A 23,487-nucleotide genomic window follows, 5' to 3' on the forward strand; every position below is an offset into this window, starting at 1 on the left:
AGTACTTGAGTAAATGTACTGCCCAAATGAAAACAAAGATGGCATCCCATTTAAAACATTTTATTGATAAACATACAGTTGCTATAAAAGACAACAAACTGAGCTCTACTCCTCTGAGTGATGAAGATACTGTCAGGCGTCAGCGAGGGCAACAAGGAGAAAGGAGTTCAGCTCATACTCTGGGGAGGCAACGCTTGTGATAGAGGCATACGAGGAGAGATTTTAGGACATTGTGAACTGTCATAAAATGGGGCAATAATTAACAAGGAAGCAGCAAATGACTGTCATTGGTTTAGTTCACTGGGTAGGGTGGAAGAGGACAGCAGGTGATAAGGAGAGGCTGATCCATTTAACATTTTTCTGCTGGTATGGAACTGTGCTTCAAGACAATTTACGCATTGCATTCATAGCTATACCGACGCACGCACACACGCAGACACACACACAGTGCGCAGAGACCCAGAGGTCGGTGTGAGTTTGAAATCCTCCTGCACATACTGTTCACTCGCCCTCGCATCCATTACATAAGGCACTGATTCAGATCCAGACAGATTCATGAGAAGAATTCTAAAGGGAAAATATTCAAAAAGCAAAAGAACAAGTATTATTACTTAATAACATGCATTCTCATTCCTGTAAAGTGAATTATAATGAAAAAGCCAGCCAAATTCCCAGAAACTGTAAATGATTATGATGATGAACAACATACAAGAGGATAGTTAAAGTTCCACCATTGACAAAACCATAAAGTCACTATCCATCTGAGCAATACCCACAATAACTTATATATGTTCTTTTTTTTCATGCAAAACTGTAAACACAAAACCCAAAAATTAATGAGAAGGTATGAGTAAGGCATTGTAAGGGTCAAGCTACTTCAGGTTATCCAACCCGAACCACTTTGCATTACACTCAGAGAGTGGAGTCACATGATCAGTGCAGAAGCAGGAGTTAATGGATCAAGATTTAGAGGGTCAGTGTGTTAGAAAACAGGAAGTGTTCAGCTGTTAGCATAACATGTTCAGCTCGCGACAGAAGAGATCCTTATTTAGGTGTCTTGTATGGATGTGCAAAGGCCTAAACACACTGATTTCTTCATGCATGCTACACATATTAAAAAGAAGTGTATACGTTCACGTGTACATTTAAGAAGTACATCACTAGTACTGTATGTGCATGTTGTTGAGTCATTTAGTCCAATTTCTTTGTCATGAACATCCATTGAAGTTTTTTGTGCATTTTGGGGGAAAAAAGACGCTGATTCCCAAATTCAGACTTTTCCAGAGTGTCCAGAATGTGACTCAAGGTTCTAGAATGGTTCTCTTCCCAAGCTGACTGCCACGGTGAGGTTCCAGTTACAATTAAAAAAAAAGGTCATCATAGTGTGGTAGGCTGGCCTCTGCCTGCAAAACAACACAACAACATGTGTTTATAAAATCATAATCAGGTTGTATTGAGAAAATGTGTCTGATCTTTGTGTTGAGGGAGCACATTTGCTAGACCTTTGAAATACAGACAGAAGTGAGTCGATGTTTTTAGCGTAAGAAATAGGTTTAGATTTCAGGCTCAGACATGCAATGGTACGACTGAGGCCAAAATACATTTCAGAGGAGGAATTTTAGGAAAGCGTCCTTAAGAAACTCCGATAAGGTAGATTGAGTGAAACAGGGTTGTATTGGAATATAGGGAATGACAAGCTCTCCTTATTCTTCAAACTCTTCTGTCCTCCACTGTCTATGTGCACTGCTTTTCCACTGTGTGTGTGTGTGTGTGTGTGTGTGTGTGTGTGTGTGTGTGTGTGTGTGTGTGTGTGTGTGTGTGTGTGTGTGTGTGTGCTCTCACCTCGAGATGCAATGTAGCACTCGTGACAGCTCAGCAGTCCATTACGGATTCTTACGTCAGTCCCCGCAGTGGCGTCACCCAGCTGCACGTCACAAACTCCACACTGAGGAGACAAACACAGTTCACTACTTCATACATTCAAAGGATTTTTTTTTCAACAATATCATCCAAAATTTTGTATTTCATTTCTTACTCCTGAAGTTTATCAGCTATTTTTCTGACTTTTTTTTCCCATCCTTTTACCACAACCTGGGAGATAATTATGATATAAATATGCTTTAGTAAATTTTGCACATCTTCAAAAACTTCAAAGTGCTGCTGCTGTATAAAGTTTCTCAATTATTGTGCATGTGTGCGCTAGAATACAACCATACCTTGAAACACTGTATGTGGAAAAACAGCCCCAGCGTATCGATAATCATAGCAGCTCCTTTTCCCAGAGGCTGAGAACAACCGGAACAAAGTCTCTTTCCACTAACACACCTACACAGACAGCAGGAGGAAGATGAACAGTTACTCTGATAGAAATTCTACTTTCCATTAATGCATCTTTGCTGCATTGATGACTGGTTTCCTTTCACACGTTTATTTGTGTGTATGTGTGTTTGCATGTTTACCTGCTGGGTGAGGGAGGCTGAGGTGTTGAAGGGGAGGACTGTTGTTTACTTGTTACACCGTCATGTGATCCACATCTGAGGCATAAATGGAATTAAATAAATACATGCATGCACATCCAAAGCATCTGTAAAATGTTGACAACACATTTCAGTGAAGTCAAATGTATATACAGTATGTACATGAACTGTATGAAAAATCTGTAATTTTTCAAAAGAGGAAAAGCTTCTCAATAAACAACTCGATATCTCTGACAGATGTTTTTGTTTTGGCAATACCCATTTTATTTAAACATTAATTGTAAGAAGTTTTATAATGACCAAGATCAAAGACACAAGATGAAATTTATTGGTCTGACAATAAAGTTGACAGTAAGTGTTGCAGCAGTTTTGATTTCCAGACTCTTTTCCTTTGTATAGCAGAAATCTTGGCTCTGTTTCAAACCTTCACGTTGAAAAAGTGGCTCAGAAATTACGATCTCATTTTGTAATCTCTGAATCAGAATAATCTAAATTGACATAAATCATATAAATAAAGTTTTTTTTTTCCTGTCATTTGTGTGCCATTAGAATCGAAGCATTTTTTTTTTTTTATCTGTGAAGTGATTACTTTGCAGTATGGAGCGACCTCAAATGACACAGATGCACACAAAGCATCCTGCTTTACCTTTTAACAATCTGTGCCTGGTTCAACTGAGGGTTTCGGTCCAGAGAGGAGGTTTTCCACAGTTCCAGCTTCTTTGAAGGTTCACCATCACCTGCAGAATCTACAAAGATGCATAATAAAACAAAACTTGATCTCCTGAACCCTGATGAATAAAAGGTTCAACCGACAATGAGTCAGCTGTAAAAGCACACAAGTGGACATCTCCTGCATATCATTGAGTACTTCTGCTTCACACTCACCCTGGAAAAAATGCAGCTTGGATGCATGCTGCTCCTCGATCCCCGTGGAGATTCTTTGGCCGTTGTGCTGCGGGGGAACATTTCTTCCCCCTTTGTTCATGTTTTCTGGAGCTGGCGAAGTCGTCACTATCTGTCCCGACTGCTGGTTCAACAAACCGGTGGGATTGAGGGGTGTGACAGTCTCCTCTAGAATCCGTCTTTCCTGTATGAACAACAGAGAAAACAAAGACGTAAATATAACATAAACAAAACAAGGAAACAATGTGTTATGTTTTCCGTGCATCTGTCTGGGTGTTCGAACCTCTTCATTGTGTTTCCTCTCCTCCTCTTCCACCTCCAGCTGCGCTTTCTCCCACTCCTTCTTCAGCTTCTGTTGTTCTCTCTCGTACTGCTCCTGTAGAGAGACGCTGCTCACGTTAAATGCTGTACATACAAAAACACACACACGTAACACATACACACATTTATAGACACATCCAGAACAGTGTGCGTCGCATTCGTGGAGCCATGCACATACACAGCATCACACTACAGTACCTGTAGGAGGCGCTCCTGCTCCTGTTGCCAACTTTCCAAGCGTTTACGCTCCTCATTGGGGTCCCAGACCCAGTGATTTACACGTTTAGCCAAGTTCAACATGGGGGTCTCAATCTACCCAGACCCGACCAACAACCACACACACAAGTATACGTGGGCAAAAGGACAGAAAGAGAGGAAAAGTGAGAGGACAAGTCTGACTACAGCGACCACTGGAGACGAAGGATCAGGACAGGGTCAAATTCAAGAATGACGGAGAAACAGACAGAAGGAGCTGCAGCTGCTCAGGGATACAGTACTCACCGTCACACTGCTCTCCTCAAGTCCTTCTGTAGAGCAGGACACACACACACACACACACACACACACACACACACACACACACACACACACACACACACACACACACACACACACACACACACACACACACACAATCATGATAAACACAATTTGCAAGGAAAAGATGCTGTAAATGATACTTCTGTTTTATGAGAAGAGAAGAGAAGAGAAGAGAAGAGAAGAGAAGAGAAGAGAAGAGAAGAGAAGAGAAGAGAAGAGAAGAGAAGAGAAGAGGAGAGGAGAGGAGTTTTTTACCTGTGACAGTGGGAGAGTATTCTTGCATGCTGCTGGGTGATGAAGCATTTGGTTCCTCTGCTGGTCTCCCAAACAGCTCAGTCGTTTCAACCTGGAGGTTGAATATTCAAATAAATGATTAACTGGAAAACCAACTGGCTAGAAAATAAATCTCTGTTTGTTCTGTCTCAGTCTATTTTCTAAAATATCAAATGGCTCATAATGATGTTTTTGAATTAAGTGAATATTACACAATACTTGAATACCTGCTGAGCATTCTTCTGATTTTTTAAAATCTTTTTCTTGACCTTCCAGGCAGCCAATGGTTTCAGTTCATGTAAATGTCTATTAAAATGAACCAGAAGCTTGCTTTACATAGTAGATCCATGCCAGGGAGAGTACTGAGGATAGTTTCAGGTCAGAGTGAAGAGTGAACAACGTCAAAAACTCTTTTTATACCAAGATGTGTGTCTATTTTAAAACTAGGACTTGTTGAACATGCACCTGACCAGGTGCTTGTGCAATCTTCGTATATAGTTGATTCTGGTCTTAAATGTACTTGTCTAACTAGTGCTTTTGACCGTTTATAGAAGTCTGAGAATATTTTTCCATGAGGACATGGAAACATATTTTCTTCTGCTCTCTCGCCTTTGTATTTGTGGCTTTAATATTGTTGTAATAAAAATAAACAAATTATATTTTGGAGGAAAGTACTTCCACAACCAGGGTCTGCTGCTAAACGGCAACCTTTTAATTTAAGAAATAATTGACAATATCTTTCAGATAACGTCCATGTTTGTGTATGATTTGTCTCCTGGGTTTAATTTTTGTCTTGGATGGTATGCTGTTCTTTTCTCTCTCTGCTCTCCTCTCACCTCAACTGGTCGAAGAAGACGGTTACTCATCTCTAAACCTGGGTCTGTCCGAGGATTTTCTTCTTGTTAAAGCAAACTTTTTTTCCCAGCTGTTGCTATCGTGGGAAATAATGAATTGTTGGGTTCCTCTCTAAAATGTTGTAAAGTTCTGTTGTACGGACTCTACTATGTTAGGTGCCCTGAAATAACTTGTGTTGTGATTTGAAACTATATAAACAAAATCAAATTGAATTGAATTTTCTGCTGAGACAGGGCTGAATTAACCAACTTTCATGTCTCAGGTGCTTCCCCGAAACACTTGGATTTACCAGGATGGACAATTATTGAAACGAGACCCACTCTGATTTGTATTTCCAGATAACAACATAACTTTGACAAAGAGTACAGATATTATGACAGCAGAATTCAAATTATTATTTTCTATCAAGCGACACTGAAGTTTGTGAAAGTGGCTTTTTAGGGTGAACAGACAAGAACTGAATCAAGTGTCTGCCTGAAAGGTAGAATACCATCAAGTATGTACAACTTGGATAGCCTCAGGAAACTTGATTTACCTGTCCGTTGCTTTGGCTATCCGGGTGAAGTGGCTCCACGTGAGTCTGTGTGAGCTCTGTCACGATAGTCGTTGTGATGATACAGTTTCGGCCTTCAAATAGGGAGCTGATGGTGGAACCCGATGACGTGGAGTATTTCTCCGTCTGCTGAGGTGGCGGCTGCTCGGCTGTCTCTAGGTTTTTTACAGCTTCCTCAGGTGGAGCATCTTTCTCCGTCTGCTGAGGTTGCGGCTGCTCGGCTGTCTCTGGTTTTTTTACAGCTTCCTCAGGTGGAGCATCTTTCTCCGTCTGCTGAGGTGGCGGCTGCTCGGCTGTCTCTGGTTTTTTTACAGCTTCCTCAGGTGGAGCATCTTTCTCCGTCTGCTGAGGTGGCGGCTGCTCGGCTGTCTCTGGGTTTTTTACAGCCTCCTCAGGTGGAGCATCTTTCTCCGTCTGTTTGGAGGGAACATCTTTGACCTCCTGTGGTGAGCCCTGAGAGGAGGTAGGTGGAGTGGAAACAGTTAACTCCTCCGTCGCCTCTCCATTCACTCGCACCAGCCCGTCCATCTGAGGGGGACACAGACAGAGGTAACACTTTAAAGTACACAAACAATTAATAAATGGTTTATAACAAACTATAATGTAGGTAAAATTAGATGCAAGGGCTTTATTATCTATCAATAATTATATTTTCTTATAAGTTGTCATTAATTATCTGAGTTTGAACCAGCTTACAACAACATTAATTTGTTATAAAACATTATTAATTGTCTATATGCAGGTTAATAATGCTAAACAGGGGGACTTAAAGTGAAGTGTAACTCTGTTCTTCTTTGTGCAAGTGAGAGCCTCGTGGGTGGATGATATTTTTATGAGTCTGCGTGCAGTTTGAAGATATGAACACACAGCTTTGTCTCACTTAACAGATATTTAAAGGAATTGTTGCAGCTTCTGTCAAAACACTTCATCTCCAGCATCCTCTGTCATTACTGTACTTTTATATCCCACAGACTTTTTGTATTGTTTGAAATGTGTTTTTTTTGGTTTAAGTTTAAATGTATTTCTCCACAAATTATACCTGATAAACAGAATATAGATACATAAAAATAAGCTATACATAAAATAAGTGCGCATAGTCTGCAGAATGAGCAAAAACTGCCAACCTAAGACATCCATGTTTTTATATTTACTATATTATATATAAAATAATTTATTTGTCAATAGTGAAATAATCAACATAGAGTCAGTCAGATGAGACAGATGTACTTTGGAGAAGTTCAAAGAAGCATTTCTCTTTTTTTGATGAAAACTGAAACTTGATAATTTTTTTAAACACACCTTCAACCTGAGGAAGGTTTCAATGACTTATTGTGATGCAGTGAAAGAAGTGAAAATGGTGAAACTTCCTATAAACTACAAACAATAATGTGGAACAGTGAACGATCAGATGATGCTGACTGCTATGACTTACTGATGAGGAGCCCTTACCTTAACAGGTTTGTGTCCAGAGAGTGTGTTCCTGGGCTGGTAGTAGGGTTTGGCTGCCAGCAGCGGGACTGGTCTGGAGGCCACAGGTGGAGGGGAGGGGAGTGTTTGTGCAGGCGGCGTGGGGTGAGGCTGTACTTGTGCAGTCTGAGGTGGAGTGTGTTTGGTCTGTGGCTGCTGTGCGTCTCCTGTAATTGGTTGTTTCTGATGTGTAATTGCAGACTGGGTGAGTTGGGTCTGTGGTTCGTGACACTGCAGTGACTGAGGTGGCACATTTTGTGAGTGTGTGACGATGGAGATGGGACTGTTTGGTGTTGGAGAGCAGGTGGAGGCGGCAGCTGACTCCTCCTGTTTATCAGTCGTGTCTGTCTCCATGTTTTCTGGTTTTAGGTGCTTCTGGTTTGTTACAGCGGGTGATTCTGGTTTGTGCAGGATGTCTGACATCTCAGAGTTATTAGCAGGAGCCTCCGGTATGAGCTCCTTGTCGTCCACCTGGTTTACGTCCTGTTTGGGTTTTGCGGTGGATCTGGGCAGTTTTAGGCTGTCCAGTGTTGCATCGCTGATGGTGAAGCGGAGAGCGTAACGCTGTAAAACCAAGGCTGCCTCCTCTGGAGTCGCAGCCTTTCTGTAGGCTTCACACAAATCTGCTTCCCTGCGCTCCCTAGAAAGGAAATAAAGACACACATAAAGTATTAGATTTTGTAATATTTTATGTTATTTTATAAGTTTGTCTCACGTTAAGGACAATCCTAAAAATACTTACTTCTCCTCCACGATCTCTTTATAAGTCTTAATGCTTTTCCTCTTATTGCCGTCACCTCCCTCATTCTTCATCCTTTTCTCTATCCTCTTCCTCTCCTCCTCTTTTTTGATGAGCTCCTGTGATGCGCTGCGGCGGCGATTCTTCCAGCGAACCAATTCCTGTCCACAGTGTTAATTCAGGATATTGGTATCATTTGAATCATTTTTCTATCTGTTATTTAAATGCTGTCTTACTCAAGTTTAGTACCACAAGTTGCTTACGTCTTGCCAGTGGTCCTCCTCTTCCTGAAAGTTGTTGTACGGCTCATGCATGCGTTCATATCGTGATTGGCTCAGTGGCGGTAAGTGTCCCACCTCTTCCTCGTTAAGGATGTCATTCATACTCACACTTCTAGAAAAGGAAGAAGACAGCGTTACCTTGTAAGAGTTCCTGAAACATAATAAATATTGACTTGTGTGACATTGAGTTTGGAAAAAGAATAATAATTTAAAAAAAAAGGCTAATTTGATTTTAATCGTTCTATCATATATTCGCGTCGGTCATTTCAGTGTGTAACACAAAATCTCAAATAACAGGTACGCTGTAGTAAAAAGAAATACACATTCCATGATCGAAAAGCAGCAGAAACAATAAGGAAATGGATTTTTTTTTTTCAAAATATACAGTAATATTGCAACATCTTGCGATTAAATACGCACACACAGCAACAAATACACAACCAAAGACAGTCCACTACACGTACAAATTATTACCTCTAAATCTATTATTCTTATTTCTCTTTTTCTCGATGTAGTGGATTTATATTAGTCGTGTATGTGTTTGGTCACGTTACCACTGGGACTGTTTCTGTAAACTAATCACAAACCAATCAAACTTATCAAACATAAATAACTAATTTTAGGAAACTAAACACATTAATTAAACCTAACTGTGGTGTTGAATGAGAAATCTGTATTAATGTGTTTTAATGAATAACTATTTTAAATAAATAAAGTAAAAAATAGAATTACAGTAAAAGTATAATTTATAACCAAAAGGTGACAATAAAAGGCCTAATGTTAGTGATGATGTGACAAAGGAATGAGCACAAGGTTAGTGTGTGTATGTGTGACTGTTGCATTCAGTGTTAATACAGTTTGGGAGTTTACTCTTGAAATGTAATGTGCATAGCATGTTTATGTTGTTTTCATGCAGAAGCTGATCCAGATTCACGCTCAAACACTTACTCAGTGTCGTCAGACATAAAAGCAACTCGTCGGCTCATCCTAAAACAACAACAGAGTTAAGTGAATGAGAGGAAAGAGCAGGGGAGGGAATGGGTAACAGAGTGGCAACACTTCACATTTCAAGGGGTGCCATCGATTTCAAACGTGGCGTCACTGCACCCAAAGACACTAAAAGATAGAAATGTTTGGCTTTCACTCATTTTCATTGACAAATCTGAATTAAAATAATAAACGCAGACAGAGAAGGGAAGTGATGAAGAAAAAAAATTCAACAGGCGTCTCACATCATTGGAGGTGGTTCATTGTCCTCCAGCCAGAAGGGTTTCTTTTGTGGTTTCTCAATCACATCCCTCTTTCTCTCTTCCACCTCAAAACTCTCCTCCACTCTCTGCTTTTCCAGCTCTGCCTCCACTCTACACATCTGGGTAGTAACAGGGCCGGGTGCAGGCATGAGGAAAGGAGTATAGAGGGGTTCAGTCACAGCTGTGACACTGGTGTTGGGGAACATCATGACATTCTTTTCTCGCTTTTCTTCTTCTTCTTCTTCTTCTTCCTCCTCCTCCTCCTCCTCCTCCTCCTCCTCTTCCTGCCTCTCACTCAGCCCGGCACATGGGGGGCTGGTTGGAGCTTTGGAGTCCGGGGCCTGAGTTTCTGCTGCCACCGTAACAACACTGCTGAAACAACGATGCAGTGACGAGGTCCAGATTAACAGGAAATATGCTTAAAGTGCAAATCTGCATCACAGGCGACTGCAGCTGATCTGCTCGGTGCTTGTTTCTGCAGGGACCAGAAGAGGCTTAAAGGGACAGTTCACCCAATTTTTTTAATATATATTTTCCTTTATATCCTATATGGTGTCCAGTTATGAAAATGGCTTTGGTTATGAATGGCTGAGGTTCTATGAAATCAGAACTACACTCGACGTCAACATAATTCTATTTAAGATACTCAAAAGATTTTACATTTCAAAAACAATATCTCTATCCATAAACAGTGCCCTTGTTAATCTGGAAAATACACAGAACACACTGTGGTATATTGTTATTGGAATAACCTACTGAAGAAATAACATTAAATAGTTTGTCTCTTATAAATCCTCCAGCATTATGATTTAAGCACAGTACAAATTTTTGTAGCATCTATGATTGTCGAGTAATATCATCATTGAACTGGGGTCGTATTTCTTTTCACCAGGTGAGTTTAACTCCAATATTCAGGTTCTTTTAGCTCTGTTTTGGTCTCTACAAACTACTGAAGGAAACATCTGTCTCTTAAGATGCCAGAGACACATGTTCACCAGCATGTTGCTAGTTGTGCTTCTCTCTGCTGTTTGGTGCTGAGCAGATAGTGTACAGTGGGTTTATAGAGCTTTTTCTATTAGAGCAGCTAGATGCTGAGGGCAAAAAATGACACCATGAGAGCAGTGAAAGAGAAGCAGAACTGTAAAAGTTGCAGAGAAGAAACTCACTACAAAGCTGAGAGACAAGTGGAGCTGCAGATGCATAAGTTTCATCACTATGAGCAACACCCTTTCACATTGTGTTCACTTTCTCATTAGATGCACTGTATTGATAAATGTATGCATTGTAGCCGTTTAAACTAATAACCAAACTTGAAGACGAATATTTATTTTTCTTGTTTTAGCTCGTAATTACTTGGGCTTTTGAAAACTTTAAAACAGATACCTTAAACTGCCATAACATAATTTTTCAATAATCTCCTCGAATGTTCTTGAAAATAACTACTTAATACTTAAATCTATATATACAAAGAGCAGAGGCAGCTTGCGGTTGGTACACTGTGTAACCCAGATTATTTTATTCAGTACACAGCACATTAATTCATTCCTGATTTAAAATTTGTCTTTAGGCAATTTAAAATATGTGGAGAATATTTTGACTATAACTGGGTTTAAAATGGCTTTTAAAGAAATGATTCTTGTCCCTAAACCCTGTTCAATGGTTACTTTTTTATGTAATTAAGGTGAACCAACCCTTCAAGAGTTTCAAACACTGGAGCAGCTGTTTATGTCCTTCTGTGATTTATATGTCAAATTTGCAGATAACAGCCGATAGTTCAACACACAACTGGAACTGAACAACCAAACTCATGCCAAAAAAAGCCAGAAGTTAGATGTCACCAACAAAAGAAAACACCAGATTAGTCCAAACAAAGCACAAACCGAGCCGAGCCATGTGACAGAACAAACATTGCTGCAAGAATCCGACCGCAACAGCAAGTGGACCAGTTTTCTGATACAGATGAAACCACATCAAGCATCCAGCTGCAGCTACTCAAACATGCTGCCATAGAACCAAAACAACAACATCTTTAAGTATACTCTGAATCGCCACTGAAAACCTGTGATGTCAGTACTTCAAGCCATTAAAAGTCATCTCTCCTAGTAAAATATCCATTGTTAGTTGCAATAGTTGACCACACCACAATCTCTTCTTCATTCAAGTGCAGTAAATACCTTTCACTGTCCATCCTCTCTATGAGTTTGGGTCTGCTGTGCAGCTGCTTCATTGGAGCCACTGGGCTGATGTTGTATTTGACTGATCCAGGAACAGGCAGGAACTGGCTTGTTCTGGCTGCACTCACTTTTTGGAATGATCCGGTCCTCCGAGCCATCATATCATCTTTCTCCAGGTCAGGCACAGGCTCATTTTCATCATACTGATCCTCATTATCATCGTATTCACGTTCACTGTAAGACGTTGTTCGGATCATTGTCGTCTCAGGCTGCTGTTGAGGTGTTTCCATGGGAACTCTGGTTTGCTGTGGCTCCACTCTGTGACAGAAAGTCTTAGAATTTAAATAACTAAACATCAAATGAGAGAATGTCTTTGAAGCAAACAACACTGCGCTTGTTAGTGGCCTCTGCATCCTGTTAGAGACAGTCCAGATTAAACCTCAGCCCACCTGATGTTCAGTTTCTTGCTCCTTTCTGCCTGAACTTCCTTTTTGTTCCGTGGAGCAGCATCTGTGGTGACATCACCTTGTGTGCGGCGCTTGGATGTAGGCAGAGGCAGGAATCGGTTGTAACTCCCTGTACTTGTGTTTTGTTTATGGAAAACACCTGTCCTCCTCGCCATCATATCATCTTTCTGAAGATCTGGGATTCTCTCCTCCTCCTCCTCGTCCTCCTCCTCTGTTATCTGTTCATATTGAGCCAGACGAGCATCCAGCTCAGCAGGAGTGGGAGTGGCTTCGGGGGTCCAGGGTGGAGGGTCAGCAGAGGGAGGGGTAGTCTGATGGAGATCAGCTCCATCTACCTGACTGTTAGAGTATCGTATAAAGCTCAAACCACAGCAGCAAAGATGGATCATCTACCCATCATTGCAACTATAAATCCAGGCATGAACATGCAGAAGAGCAGGCGAGTACAGATTGTAAGGAGGGAAAAATGTCTAAACCGTCCAAGGGTTAGAAAAAGCACACAAAAGTAACAGATCTAAAAAAAAAAGACAGTGTTAAATATCTCCAGGGGAAACAGATTTAAACAAACCTCACAGAAATGCATGAATGGTGCATTTTTTTTTTTATAGCTTATCACTACAAAACAAACTGAATTTCTGAGGCATTAAAATAGTCTTTTAAAAAGATTTTGAGGGTCATTTTGTGCCATTATTTGATAGCTGGCAGTAGAGAAATGTCAGGAACCTAGTAGAGAGCCAGAGACACTGCATGTTCATGGTAACACCCAAAAACCCACTGGGCCACCAGGCAACACTGACATTTGAGAGTTTATCAAATCTGGAAAATATATACTGCATCAGTCCAAGTTCATTTTTTAACATATAAAATAGGCAAATATTTTGATAAAGTTGACTTAAATTTTATTATGATTCAGTGTGACCATGATAAGTTTGACGTTTTCTCGTCAGCGGTCTCTTGTCGACTATGTATTGTAAAAATAAAAATAAAATACCAAAAACATATTTCTCTACTGCGATGTCTTGTTATTCACACACATATGCCAGTACTGATACATCTGCAATCAGCCTGGCAGATTTATGAGGCACTACTTGTCGCAGTGTGTGCACATGCACGTGAGCGCGTATCTTTGTTTCCTACTGAAACTACAAGCAGATCAGTACAATGCAGAGAAGTGCATTAAAACGACCTATTATACTAATTCAAATAGGTTTGAAAAGTAAAATATTTTCCAAATGACACTGACAAGCAGATTAATTAAATAATGAGATCAGTAGTGCAGCAGAAAAAGGGCCTATTGTTGCTCAGCGCAGTCCATACTAATGCAGGCGACTTAGGATTTGAGCCACTGCAGCTGAACTGTTTTTGGATTTGGCCTCGTCCATACCTGCGTTCCCGCTCTGAAAGCTGGGAGCCCAGGCCAGTGGTAGGCATGGCTACAGTTGCCTTGAAAAGGAGTTGTCTTAGCAACTCCGTCTCCTCCCCTTCACTTGACATGACTGTGTCTATAGGCTGCCCGATCTCAGTCACGCCCCCAAAGGTCACAACTTTGCTGTGACCTCGTCCAGCCTTTGCTGATCCGCTGAAAGGACTTCCATAATTTTTCTCCAGACAAGCCTGACACACAGGGGCTGGACTAGCTTCACTGTAAATACAGTCTCACAAGCGAAGACAGGCACACGGACAAACGCACAGTCACAAACACACACAACAACAACAGTCGGCAAAAGAGCAGGGGGAAAGAAACAGGGTGGAAAAGACATCATGAGTAAATACAGACGGGATCAGACTGTGAAGACAAAAGAAGGATGAGGTGGAAATGTTGAATCAAACGGGATGTATGGATGCACTGAAGGCGACAAAGCATCGGGTTTGGTATTTCAATCACTTGAACACACACACACACACACACACACACACACACACACACACACACACACACACACACTAGTCTAGTCTAGTCTAGGTAGCCACAATTTCCTTCTTACTGCTGCTCTTCAGGGAACACAAAAAACTCTTTATCCCATCTAATGACATCAGCACAGACCGAGAAAAACAAAGGCGGCACAGAGCGCACTGCCAACAGTCGCCTCTTTTTTTGGTTACACACCGAGTCTCATACACATCGGCCAATTCCCTGATCTGTTTCAATGGTTGTCAGTGAAGACTGAAGTGCACAATAATGAGGAGAATAAACAAGCAGATGAGAACATGGGGAGCAACAGAGAGAAGGAGAGAGAGGACACGAAGTCTACTTCTTACAAAACAGACGTTTTAAATATCTAACAGAAAAATGATGTTAGAGGGGGGGACTTAAATCTGTTTCACTTAAACTTGTGCAAATTACTTGTTATAATGCAGATTAAGCTTATGATCATTTATTGGTTATTTAAATCAATAATAATAATAATAATAATAAAATGCAATGGGCAAATGGGCATTATAACTTTCCAGAACCCAAGAATAGATCTTCAGTTTGACTGACCAATAGTTATCGAACGAATGTCAGACTTAATAAATGACTTGAAGTAACTGTTTGCTATCTTGCCAAGAATTGAAGGAGAAGATTGATGGCACTCTCATGTGTCTCTGGTCAATATGAAGCTGCGTCCAGTTAGCTAACTCTAGAACAAGGACAGGAAACAGAGGAAACAGCTTGCTTAACTTTATCCCCAAAAAACTAAATCTGTGTAATAATTATATGTCATTTGTTCCGAGCAAAAAGGGAATTATATAAACAAAGTCTCCAGTGGCTTCCTGGAAACTGTTTCCTGCCTAAATATATGGTGGCACCTACCCTTTAATAAAATGTTGTTTTGACAAATTGTTCAAACAATAGTTTGATAATTCAATATTAACTAATTCTCTTTTAATTCTATAAAAAAAAAGCATCTAATTTTGTGCACCACCCAAAAATAAGTTTATGTTCTTAAACTGTTTTGATGACTGACATTTCCTATTTTCTGTGAAAAAAAACATTTTTTACTGTTCTGTCTCACACCCTTGTTAAAAATACTTTTGGATAAAACTGTTGGCAAAATATATCTGGGATTTTAAAGCGTTTGACACAAACAGAATTGAGAGTGTTTCAACCTGGGTGTATTTTCTAATGCTTTCATGAGGATTCAACTAGATAGCAGCTGAAATAAGGTACTAAACACTGTTCAGGAAAACAAACAGTGACTGAACCGCTGCTGTAACCCTGGAAATATAAGAGTGATAATGTTTATAGACTTTGTACATAAACATGCACATTTTATTATACTAACTATCTTATGCTGCTAAAAGGATTACTGCCAAACAAAATTTTCGTTATGTATTTATATGCAATGAAAATAAAGTATCTATCATCTGTCTGTCTGTCTATGTATTGATTATACTTAAACTGCCGGTGTAACTGTGTGAAAGATTGCTCTGCAAATCAACGACCATCGTCTGCCTGCAATGATTTGCTCATCACTGAACTAAAGCCAGACGTAAGCACACATACTCTGCACATTTGCTCATCAGCTTTTAAACATACCGTCGTGAACAAACCACACACTGACATACACCACTGTCTAGGTGCGTTGTACTGCATGTGTGCTGAAACAGAGAGTGTGTGTTGGGCACCTTGATTCAGTCATCTTGAGTCTCTCCCACTTCTGCATGTCTGCCTGGCTCATGGAGGAAGAAACAAAGCTTTGGGGTCTGTCCCTGTGAGGGAGGGGCCTACTCTGAGCCCGCCTACGAGCCAGGTCATCCTTCTGTTTATGAGGCAGCGCCTTAACCTTTCCCTCTGCTACCTCTTCCTCCCCATCTTCCTCTTCCTCGTGGCGAGGGGCACAGTTTAGGAAGGGGTTGTCTCTTCGTGTAATGACGTCAGGGACGGCTTCCTTCTCACTGTCCAATCACAGAGCCGGCACAGCGGCAGCGCACGTTACCCATCAAAGTGGAGCGCGCACACACACATCAGACCCCAAGTGACCAAGACACCCAAAGAAAGAAAGAGCAGGAAAATGAGAAAGAAAATTTAGATGCGATTTAGAGGAAATGGAAGAGAAACACACGTGGCTAACCTGATCTCCTTCTCCTGCAGGGCTTGCTGGGAGGCTCGTCTGATGCCTTCCCAGCGCTCTCGGTCTTTGTTGGTACATACAGGAGCTGGAACAAACTGATGCACTTTGGAAGCAACGGGGCCGCGATGAGTTCGTCTGGATGCCAGGTCATCTCTACAAACATCTGGAACTTTCCGTGCCTGTGCTTCCTCTTCTCCATCAGAGGACGAATCCCATGCAGATTTCTGAGAGCTCAAAAAGTCATTATCACGGCGAAGGATGATGTTTGGCGACGGTGACCGCACTTCCTTTTCCTCCACTGTGGCAGGGCTGGGGTTGGAGATAGGATGGAGTAGTAGAGTCATTTCAAAGACGAGCGAAAATCCACTGCACCACATTTTAAGCAGATGCAGCAAAGTGCAGGTTTGGATGGACATGCGACCAAAAATATTATCAGTAAATCCTGTGGGTCAGTTGAAATTCAGAAAATTAAGACATCTAACACAAACAAAAATGAGAGTTTAGTCATGTAGCATTCCCATCCACTGAAACCTCTATCACAATATGAACAGACATGGTTTAAACCCTCTCCTATACATCACTCTGCGACAAAACCGGGAAAGAGAAATCATTTAGTCATCAGGCTCTCCACAAACCAGTATGCCGTCACACCAAAGTCATAAAGACGCAAAAACCGCGGCAACCACAAAGCCAAAATTCAATCCACAGCACCAGTATGAACAAACCACAAACAAATTTACCATCAACTCTTCGTTAGTGAATGCAAACAAAGCTGTCAAACCACCATCACAGCAGCAGCAGCAGCTCTCATGCCCGTCCTCCCTGACCTGCTGTAGCGAACGGCAGCAGGAAGAACTTTAATTCCTGCTTTCTCCAACTTCTGCAACCTCCTCTGCTCCAACACTTCCTGGGTGACCATTTCCTCTTCCTGTTTTTGTCTCTCTTCATTGTTCTCCGGTGCCCAAGTGACAGTCTTGGGAGTTTTGAGGTGTAGTCCGGTTCTTTTGCATTGCTCTGGAGTGGCTTGAGGGTGACTGAGGAATGATGTGTAATGGCAGGGAAAGATCAGGGATGAGGAGGTGTGTGTGTGTGTGTGTGTGTGTGTTTGTACCATATTTCTGCTTTTACCTCTTCTTTTGTTTCCCGCCGCAGCACTTTAGAGTTTATTTGGCTTTATAAATACAAATCATTTGAATAAGAATGACTGATTTTTAATGTGTAGGTCATTACCTGCGCTGCTCTCCTTCCTCTGTGTGTGGTTTTCGCCGCGGGGTCGGGATGTAGGAGCTGGCATTGGTTCGGTTGGGAAGGAACTGGTTGAAAGGGATGGAGCTTCTTGATTCACTGCTGGCAGTCCGTCTGGCCAACATGTCATCCTTCCGCACATCTGGCTTCCTGCCGGGGGCATCAGCCTCTGAGTCGCTGCCTCGTCCTGGGCGACACAGAGCGATGAAGCAGAGAAGAAGATTGATGGAGGTCAGAGATATATTTTTAATTAGGTCATGTATAATAACTTGTGCAAACTACAAACATACGGGACCCATATTACAACCGGTCCATGCCATCTGAAACAAACACATCACTCCAATTCACTCAAAACAACCTTATTCCAAAGAAGTTGAAACGCCACCTAACTTTGGCTTCTTCTCGTAGATTCAGGAGGAATCAGCAGTAACTGGATGACAGTCATCCATAGAACAGTTTTTACTCTCAGGATGTGCCGTGTTTGTTCACAGATCTGACAACTTCAGCGATAACTAACTGATTTATTGATATGACATTCACAATAAAGGTGGGATGAAGATAATGAGATAATACCAAGTATTAATCCAAGGTAGAAATGCAAACACTCCAAATTGTCGTTACTAATCTCATGTCTCATGTCACTATTGTCATTTCTGCTTTCTAACACCATACCAAATTTAGAAAATACAGACAGATTCAGTTTGTTTTATAAAGGACAAATACAGTAGATATACTACAACCCATGTCCTTGTAGTTTGGTAGGCAGCAGCCCACTTTCTGTGACCTGCAGGGAACGCTGGGAATGAGGCTATTCCTGGCTTTGGGATAGTGTTTTTTTTTGTCACCCCGCTACACATATATTGTGCTGTCAAAATAAAAGGCACAAACAGGATGCCTGTGATAGCCCCCCTCAACACACACACACACACACACACACACACACACACACACACACACACACACACACACACACACACACACACACACACACACACACACACACACACACAGACACAGACACACAGACACAGACACACGACAGGCAGGATGTTGACCTCAGTCTGTTTCCGAGGTCCAAATCTCGAGTGAATTGCTACTTAGACCAACAGCTGCTGCATCTGGGGTCCAACACACACACACACACACACACACACACACACACACACACACACACACACACACACACACACACACACACACACACACACACACACACACACTGAGACATTCAGCTGTTGTCCACAGGCAGCCTGACCGATCATGTTATACCAAGGTTAAAACCCAACATGCTGGAGAACAGCAGTCAGTCTATTTCTGGTTGAGTGAGTTGTATTTAAAGGAATAGTTCAACATGCTGGTAACTTTTGTACTTTCTTTTTCAGAGTTAGAGAGGAAGATCAATATCGTCTCTATGTTTGTAATTTAAGGAGGCCATTAGTTCAGCATAAAGACTAGAAGGAATGGGAAACAGTCAGCAGCGAGCATGGCTCTCTCAAATTTAAAAGAAATCAGAACTGACCATCACTGTTTCCTCGATTAACCACGTCAGGAGAAGGGCTGTGCTGCGAGCGAGAGCCGAAGGAGTCCAGACTGTCAAAACAAAACAAAAAAAACACACTAGAACACTTATCAAGAGTTTTACAACTAGCAAATAAATTCATATATTTATTTGAATACAAATGTAGGTTTTGTGTCAGCAGTTGTACTGAACTTCTCATGAGTTCTCCTAAATATCCCCTTGTGTGCAACCACATACATGGGTGTGCATGAGTGTTGACAGGTGTCTCTCACCTGTCTAGGGAGTTGTCTCGAGTGTGTCGTGGTGGAGAGAGAGACTCACTCCTCTCAGAGTCCCAGCAGTCGTAGCCGCTGTCTCTAACACTGCGCTTCAGTGAACTGTCCCCTCCTTCCTCACTTTCCTACACACACACACAGACCACAGGATAATATACACACAAACAACTGTGAGAAGCAGCAAACATGCATGAAGAAGCTCACTTCGGGACAACACATGGGTTCTCTCGTTGTTTAAGAGAAACTTAAACGTATTTGAATGGACTTCCAGTGGATCCAATGGATGAAATGACAGACAATCCATGTCAACTCATATCCTGTTTGCAGTAGTCGTGGTGGAATAAAAACAAAAGAATGTCTGTCTCCTGTCTCGTGTGACGCTCCTACACCCCAACAAAGACAGGAAACTAACAAATCCATCCCCCGCACCTCCTCCACACCAATATCTGCCTTTCATGTGTCTCTCTCTGCTACTGCTCCTCCTCCTCTTCTTCTTCTTCCTCCTCCTCCTCCTCACTCTGTCCCTCTCAGACTAAAGATACTGTTATATGTTTTCACACATGCTACATTTACGCCTAACAATCACACTACTCCACTGTTTTTTAACCTCTAAAATCAACACTTTTTCAAAAGCTGCTGACCCTTATTTAGTTTGAAAACTTAGCAGCCCAGCTAATTACTGCCGATGACCCTTTTCTGCATGAAAACAAATCACATCAGCTTTGACGATCAGTAGTTAATTCAACATCGATAACAAATTGCATGAGTCAGAGACCTTGTTTTGTATGCTAACAGCTGTTTTACTGTTAAGTTCTGCATTTCATGATGCGACTACTCCGTACATGCTCAAGAGGCAGGTTATTATTGTGACAGATCCTGCGTCCAGCAGCATTATCAGCCCTACATGGAGCCCAGTGTTTGTACGGATGCAGATTATCTCTGAAAAACGCTAAAATGTGTGTGTTGGGAGACAGATTTTGCTTTAAAATGCTGTTTTACGTCAAATAAAACGGTACTGGTGTGGACGTTGGCTCAGTGAGTTCACTCACCACCTTCATTTGAGCAAGAAGCCCTTCAAACTCCTTGAGGTTGAGCGTAGGGCCGCTGTAGGAGGCACAGCCGCTGGCAGCCTTCCCAAGCCAGAACACTGTGTTCAGCACCTGAGACACAGATGCAGAAGTTGGTGTACATTTATTAATGGTGAACACACGAACACTGAAGGAAATGCAGGGAAAAAAGAAGAGAGGGCAATAACAACTCACATTTTTTAGTTTGCGGTTGGAGTCCCTAAAAAGAGAAACATGTTACTCTTATGTGATACTCCATTAAAATAGACATGAAGACATCTATACAGTCACACATTGATTTACTTGAGGTTAGCGCGCATAGAAGTGTCTTGTAAATCCCCTGGGTCAAACAGCTGGGAGCCCTTCAGGCCCAGCTCCTCGCAGCCCCGCAGGAAGACTGACAGGTTGTCCTAGAGGAAACAGCAGGGGACCACACAGTCAGTCAGTTTATCACTTTGATGAACAGGCTGGTTTACGGAGCAAAGTGTCACACTGGAGAGTGTCTTCTTACCAGCCCAGCGATGGGGGTGGGCAGTCTGTTGATCTTCTTTACCAGCCCTGGTTTGATTGCACTCAGCAGCCTGCGTGGAGGAAGGGACAGGCAGAGATTTATTGAGACTTAAGAGGAGTTTATGTATGTTGTTGCAACTGCAGACATCAAAAAACGAAGTGAGGAGATGTCACAGGCTTACTCGCACAACAGGATGCCGTTCTCTAATGCACTGCGGAAGTCCTTGTCTCCAAAGGTCTTCCCTGTTACAGCCTGTGGAAGGAGGACAGGAAGAGACAGATGTAAAGGAAGGCGGCTGGAAGAGGGGCTGCAGCTAGCACATATCTGACCTTTTAAGATATTGACTGGACATTTTTTGATTGTTTTGTCTGTAAAATGGCAGAGAATAATACAAATCACCATCACAACTCCCCAGTTTTGTGTGACTGGTTAGAAAACATGGATATTTGTTCAGTTTACAACAATATAATACGGAGAAAAGCAGCAAAGCCTTAAAAATGACTTGAAATTATAAATTAAACTTGTTTTAATTAATATTTTGCTTTTCTTCTTTGTTCCATGAAAACAACATTGCGCAGATTTGAATACATAATTTAAAAACTAATCAATAATAAAATAATTTAAGACAATCATCAAACAAAAATGCCAAACATTCTTTGGTATCAACTTCCAATATGTGGCTATTTGAGCATTTTTCTGTTTATAACATTAGAAATTAAATATCTTTGAGATTTTAGAGGTTACATTGGGTATTTGAACTATTTTTTTCTTTATTAGTTGTTATCACTATAGCCCTAATATTATTACTGTCATTTGTAGACAAGTATCCAATACTATATATTCCTGGATGTGAGCATCACTGTTCCTCATAAACGAACCTTCTGCTTCCCACTTCACCCTTCCCCCAACATTTTGCTTCAGTAGAAAACAAATTAGTGACGCCAGGTCAGTGAGACACTGCTCTGTGTCCTCATTCCAGTTTATCAAAAATGAAACCGCATGACACAACAATAACCTCAATCCTCTAACCTAGTCTACAATTTGGAGTCTACCCTGTAAAGGCAGGAGCGGAGGAGGGAATCAGGATATTAACAGTGATATACTGCCAGGACATAAACCCCCCCACACACACGCACGCGCACACACACACACACACACACACACACACACACACACACACACACACACACACACACACACACACACACACAGGCACGCACGCACGCACACACATACACGCACATAGCCTACTGCTTTCAGGAGCTGTTGTGTAACCAGCGGCCAAAGCTGAATGGAAAAGAGGAGTGTTGACTGATGCTGTTTAGACGTCTAATCCAGATTAGCACAGATTACAGTTAGCGCCCAAACTTCTAACTACAGGCCCACTCTCTCTTGTATTATGCTGCTCATATATATATATATATATATATGCTCCATCACATGCATTAAAAATTAAAAAAAAATTAAAAAAAAAAAAAAACCACACCAAAACATCTGTTTTAAGAATCTGTGGATCTAAATGATTCAATGGCATTTAAATATGGGCATCCTAACTTTTTTTCCTCTGCTCTCTTTCTGGTGATATTTATTATTTATTTCAAGTTCTTTATATACAGTTCTGCTTTACATGCATACTGTATGGATATGAGGGAGGCGTACACACACACACACACACGAACACTGTGCATCTGTAGATATAAAAACATCCTTGGTTTTTGTTACGCAAGTGATGAACAGATGTTTCCCATTAGCTTCTCCTGTTTTTTTTATTGTCTTTTTATCCTTCTGTGTGTGTCTCTCCTACACACACACACACACACACACACACACACACACACACACACACACACACACACACACACACACACACACACACACACACGGTTTGTATGCCTATCTTTGTGAGGACTCTCACTGGCATTATACATTCCCTAACCTGTTATCCTGATCTTAACAGTCACAACTAAATGCCCAACTCCAACCCTTAACCTACAATTTATCCCTAAATAGTCCTTTAGATGCATCAGAAAGTGAGGATGAGTCAAAATATCCTCACTCTCAAGGTTTTAAACTTAAACTGGTCCTCCTCTGATGGTTCATGGATTCCGGGTCTCTGAAACATTTACAGCGTGGTCATGCATAATTGAGAGGAGAGTGTAGGTAGTGTGTGTGGAGGAGGCAGGACTCAGTGGGTGGGAGGTAGAGGTGGTTAACGATTAGTTATATATGCTGCAACTGAAATACAGCAATTAAACATATGACTGGTGTGTCCGTACATGTTCTCATACAGAGCTCCTGAACAGTTAATAAGAAGAAATAAAGGTCGTCATGACTTAAAAGAAGAGACAGAGTGTATGTATTAAAAATTAAGTTAGAATTTATGTCTGCTACAAAAACCAAGCCAAAGGCCCTGGGGGATATTTCAGTGCCAGTAACAGAAATTTGACCCTTCCTCGCTCCTTCTCAGCCCTCATAGTTGGGTGCTCTGCTCAGCCTGACTGAATGGCAGCGGCAG

General features: G+C 41.5%; 1 protein-coding gene across 6 annotated transcripts in view; it reads right to left on the reverse strand.

Moving 5' to 3' along the window:
- Positions 1-44: 44 nt before the first annotated feature.
- The window catches only part of LOC138208748 (LIM and calponin homology domains-containing protein 1-like), a 30,259-nt gene continuing 6,816 nt past the window's right edge, over positions 45-23,487 (reverse strand). For 2 of the 6 annotated variants that reach the window (XM_069166845.1, XM_069166848.1), the window contains 30 exons: positions 21,154-21,224; positions 20,973-21,042; positions 20,765-20,871; positions 20,657-20,681; positions 20,444-20,554; positions 19,392-19,519; positions 19,120-19,190; positions 17,586-17,787; positions 17,183-17,389; positions 16,356-16,664; positions 15,910-16,179; positions 13,685-13,942; positions 12,283-12,639; positions 11,834-12,151; positions 9,642-10,031; positions 9,358-9,396; positions 8,392-8,521; positions 8,132-8,289; positions 7,372-8,029; positions 5,905-6,450; positions 4,497-4,587; positions 4,203-4,228; positions 3,900-4,013; positions 3,664-3,756; positions 3,363-3,564; positions 3,124-3,223; positions 2,460-2,534; positions 2,217-2,325; positions 1,843-1,945; positions 45-1,403 (listed from right to left, as the gene is read on the reverse strand). In XM_069166845.1, coding sequence (XP_069022946.1) covers positions 1,378-1,403; positions 1,843-1,945; positions 2,217-2,325; positions 2,460-2,534; positions 3,124-3,223; positions 3,363-3,564; positions 3,664-3,756; positions 3,900-4,013; positions 4,203-4,228; positions 4,497-4,587; positions 5,905-6,450; positions 7,372-8,029; positions 8,132-8,289; positions 8,392-8,521; positions 9,358-9,396; positions 9,642-10,031; positions 11,834-12,151; positions 12,283-12,639; positions 13,685-13,942; positions 15,910-16,179; positions 16,356-16,664; positions 17,183-17,389; positions 17,586-17,787; positions 19,120-19,190; positions 19,392-19,519; positions 20,444-20,554; positions 20,657-20,681; positions 20,765-20,871; positions 20,973-21,042; positions 21,154-21,224 — 5,364 coding nt within the window. In that variant the 3' untranslated portion in view covers positions 45-1,377. Of the gene's footprint in view, positions 1,404-1,842; positions 1,946-2,035; positions 2,092-2,216; positions 2,326-2,459; positions 2,535-3,123; positions 3,224-3,362; positions 3,565-3,663; positions 3,757-3,899; positions 4,014-4,202; positions 4,229-4,496; positions 4,588-5,904; positions 6,451-7,371; positions 8,030-8,131; positions 8,290-8,391; positions 8,522-9,357; positions 9,397-9,641; positions 10,032-11,833; positions 12,152-12,282; positions 12,640-13,684; positions 13,943-15,909; positions 16,180-16,355; positions 16,665-17,182; positions 17,390-17,585; positions 17,788-19,119; positions 19,191-19,391; positions 19,520-20,443; positions 20,555-20,656; positions 20,682-20,764; positions 20,872-20,972; positions 21,043-21,153; positions 21,225-23,487 lie in introns of all 6 variants that reach the window. The other 4 variants (XR_011179115.1, XM_069166847.1, XM_069166849.1 and 1 more) reach the window with 4 other exon arrangements.

The sequence above is a fragment of the Embiotoca jacksoni genome, unplaced genomic scaffold, assembly GCF_022577435.1.
Source record: "Embiotoca jacksoni isolate LCO1_2020_lvr unplaced genomic scaffold, fEmbJac1.0.p SCAF_4, whole genome shotgun sequence".
In the NCBI taxonomy this organism is placed as follows: Eukaryota; Metazoa; Chordata; class Actinopteri; family Embiotocidae; genus Embiotoca; species Embiotoca jacksoni.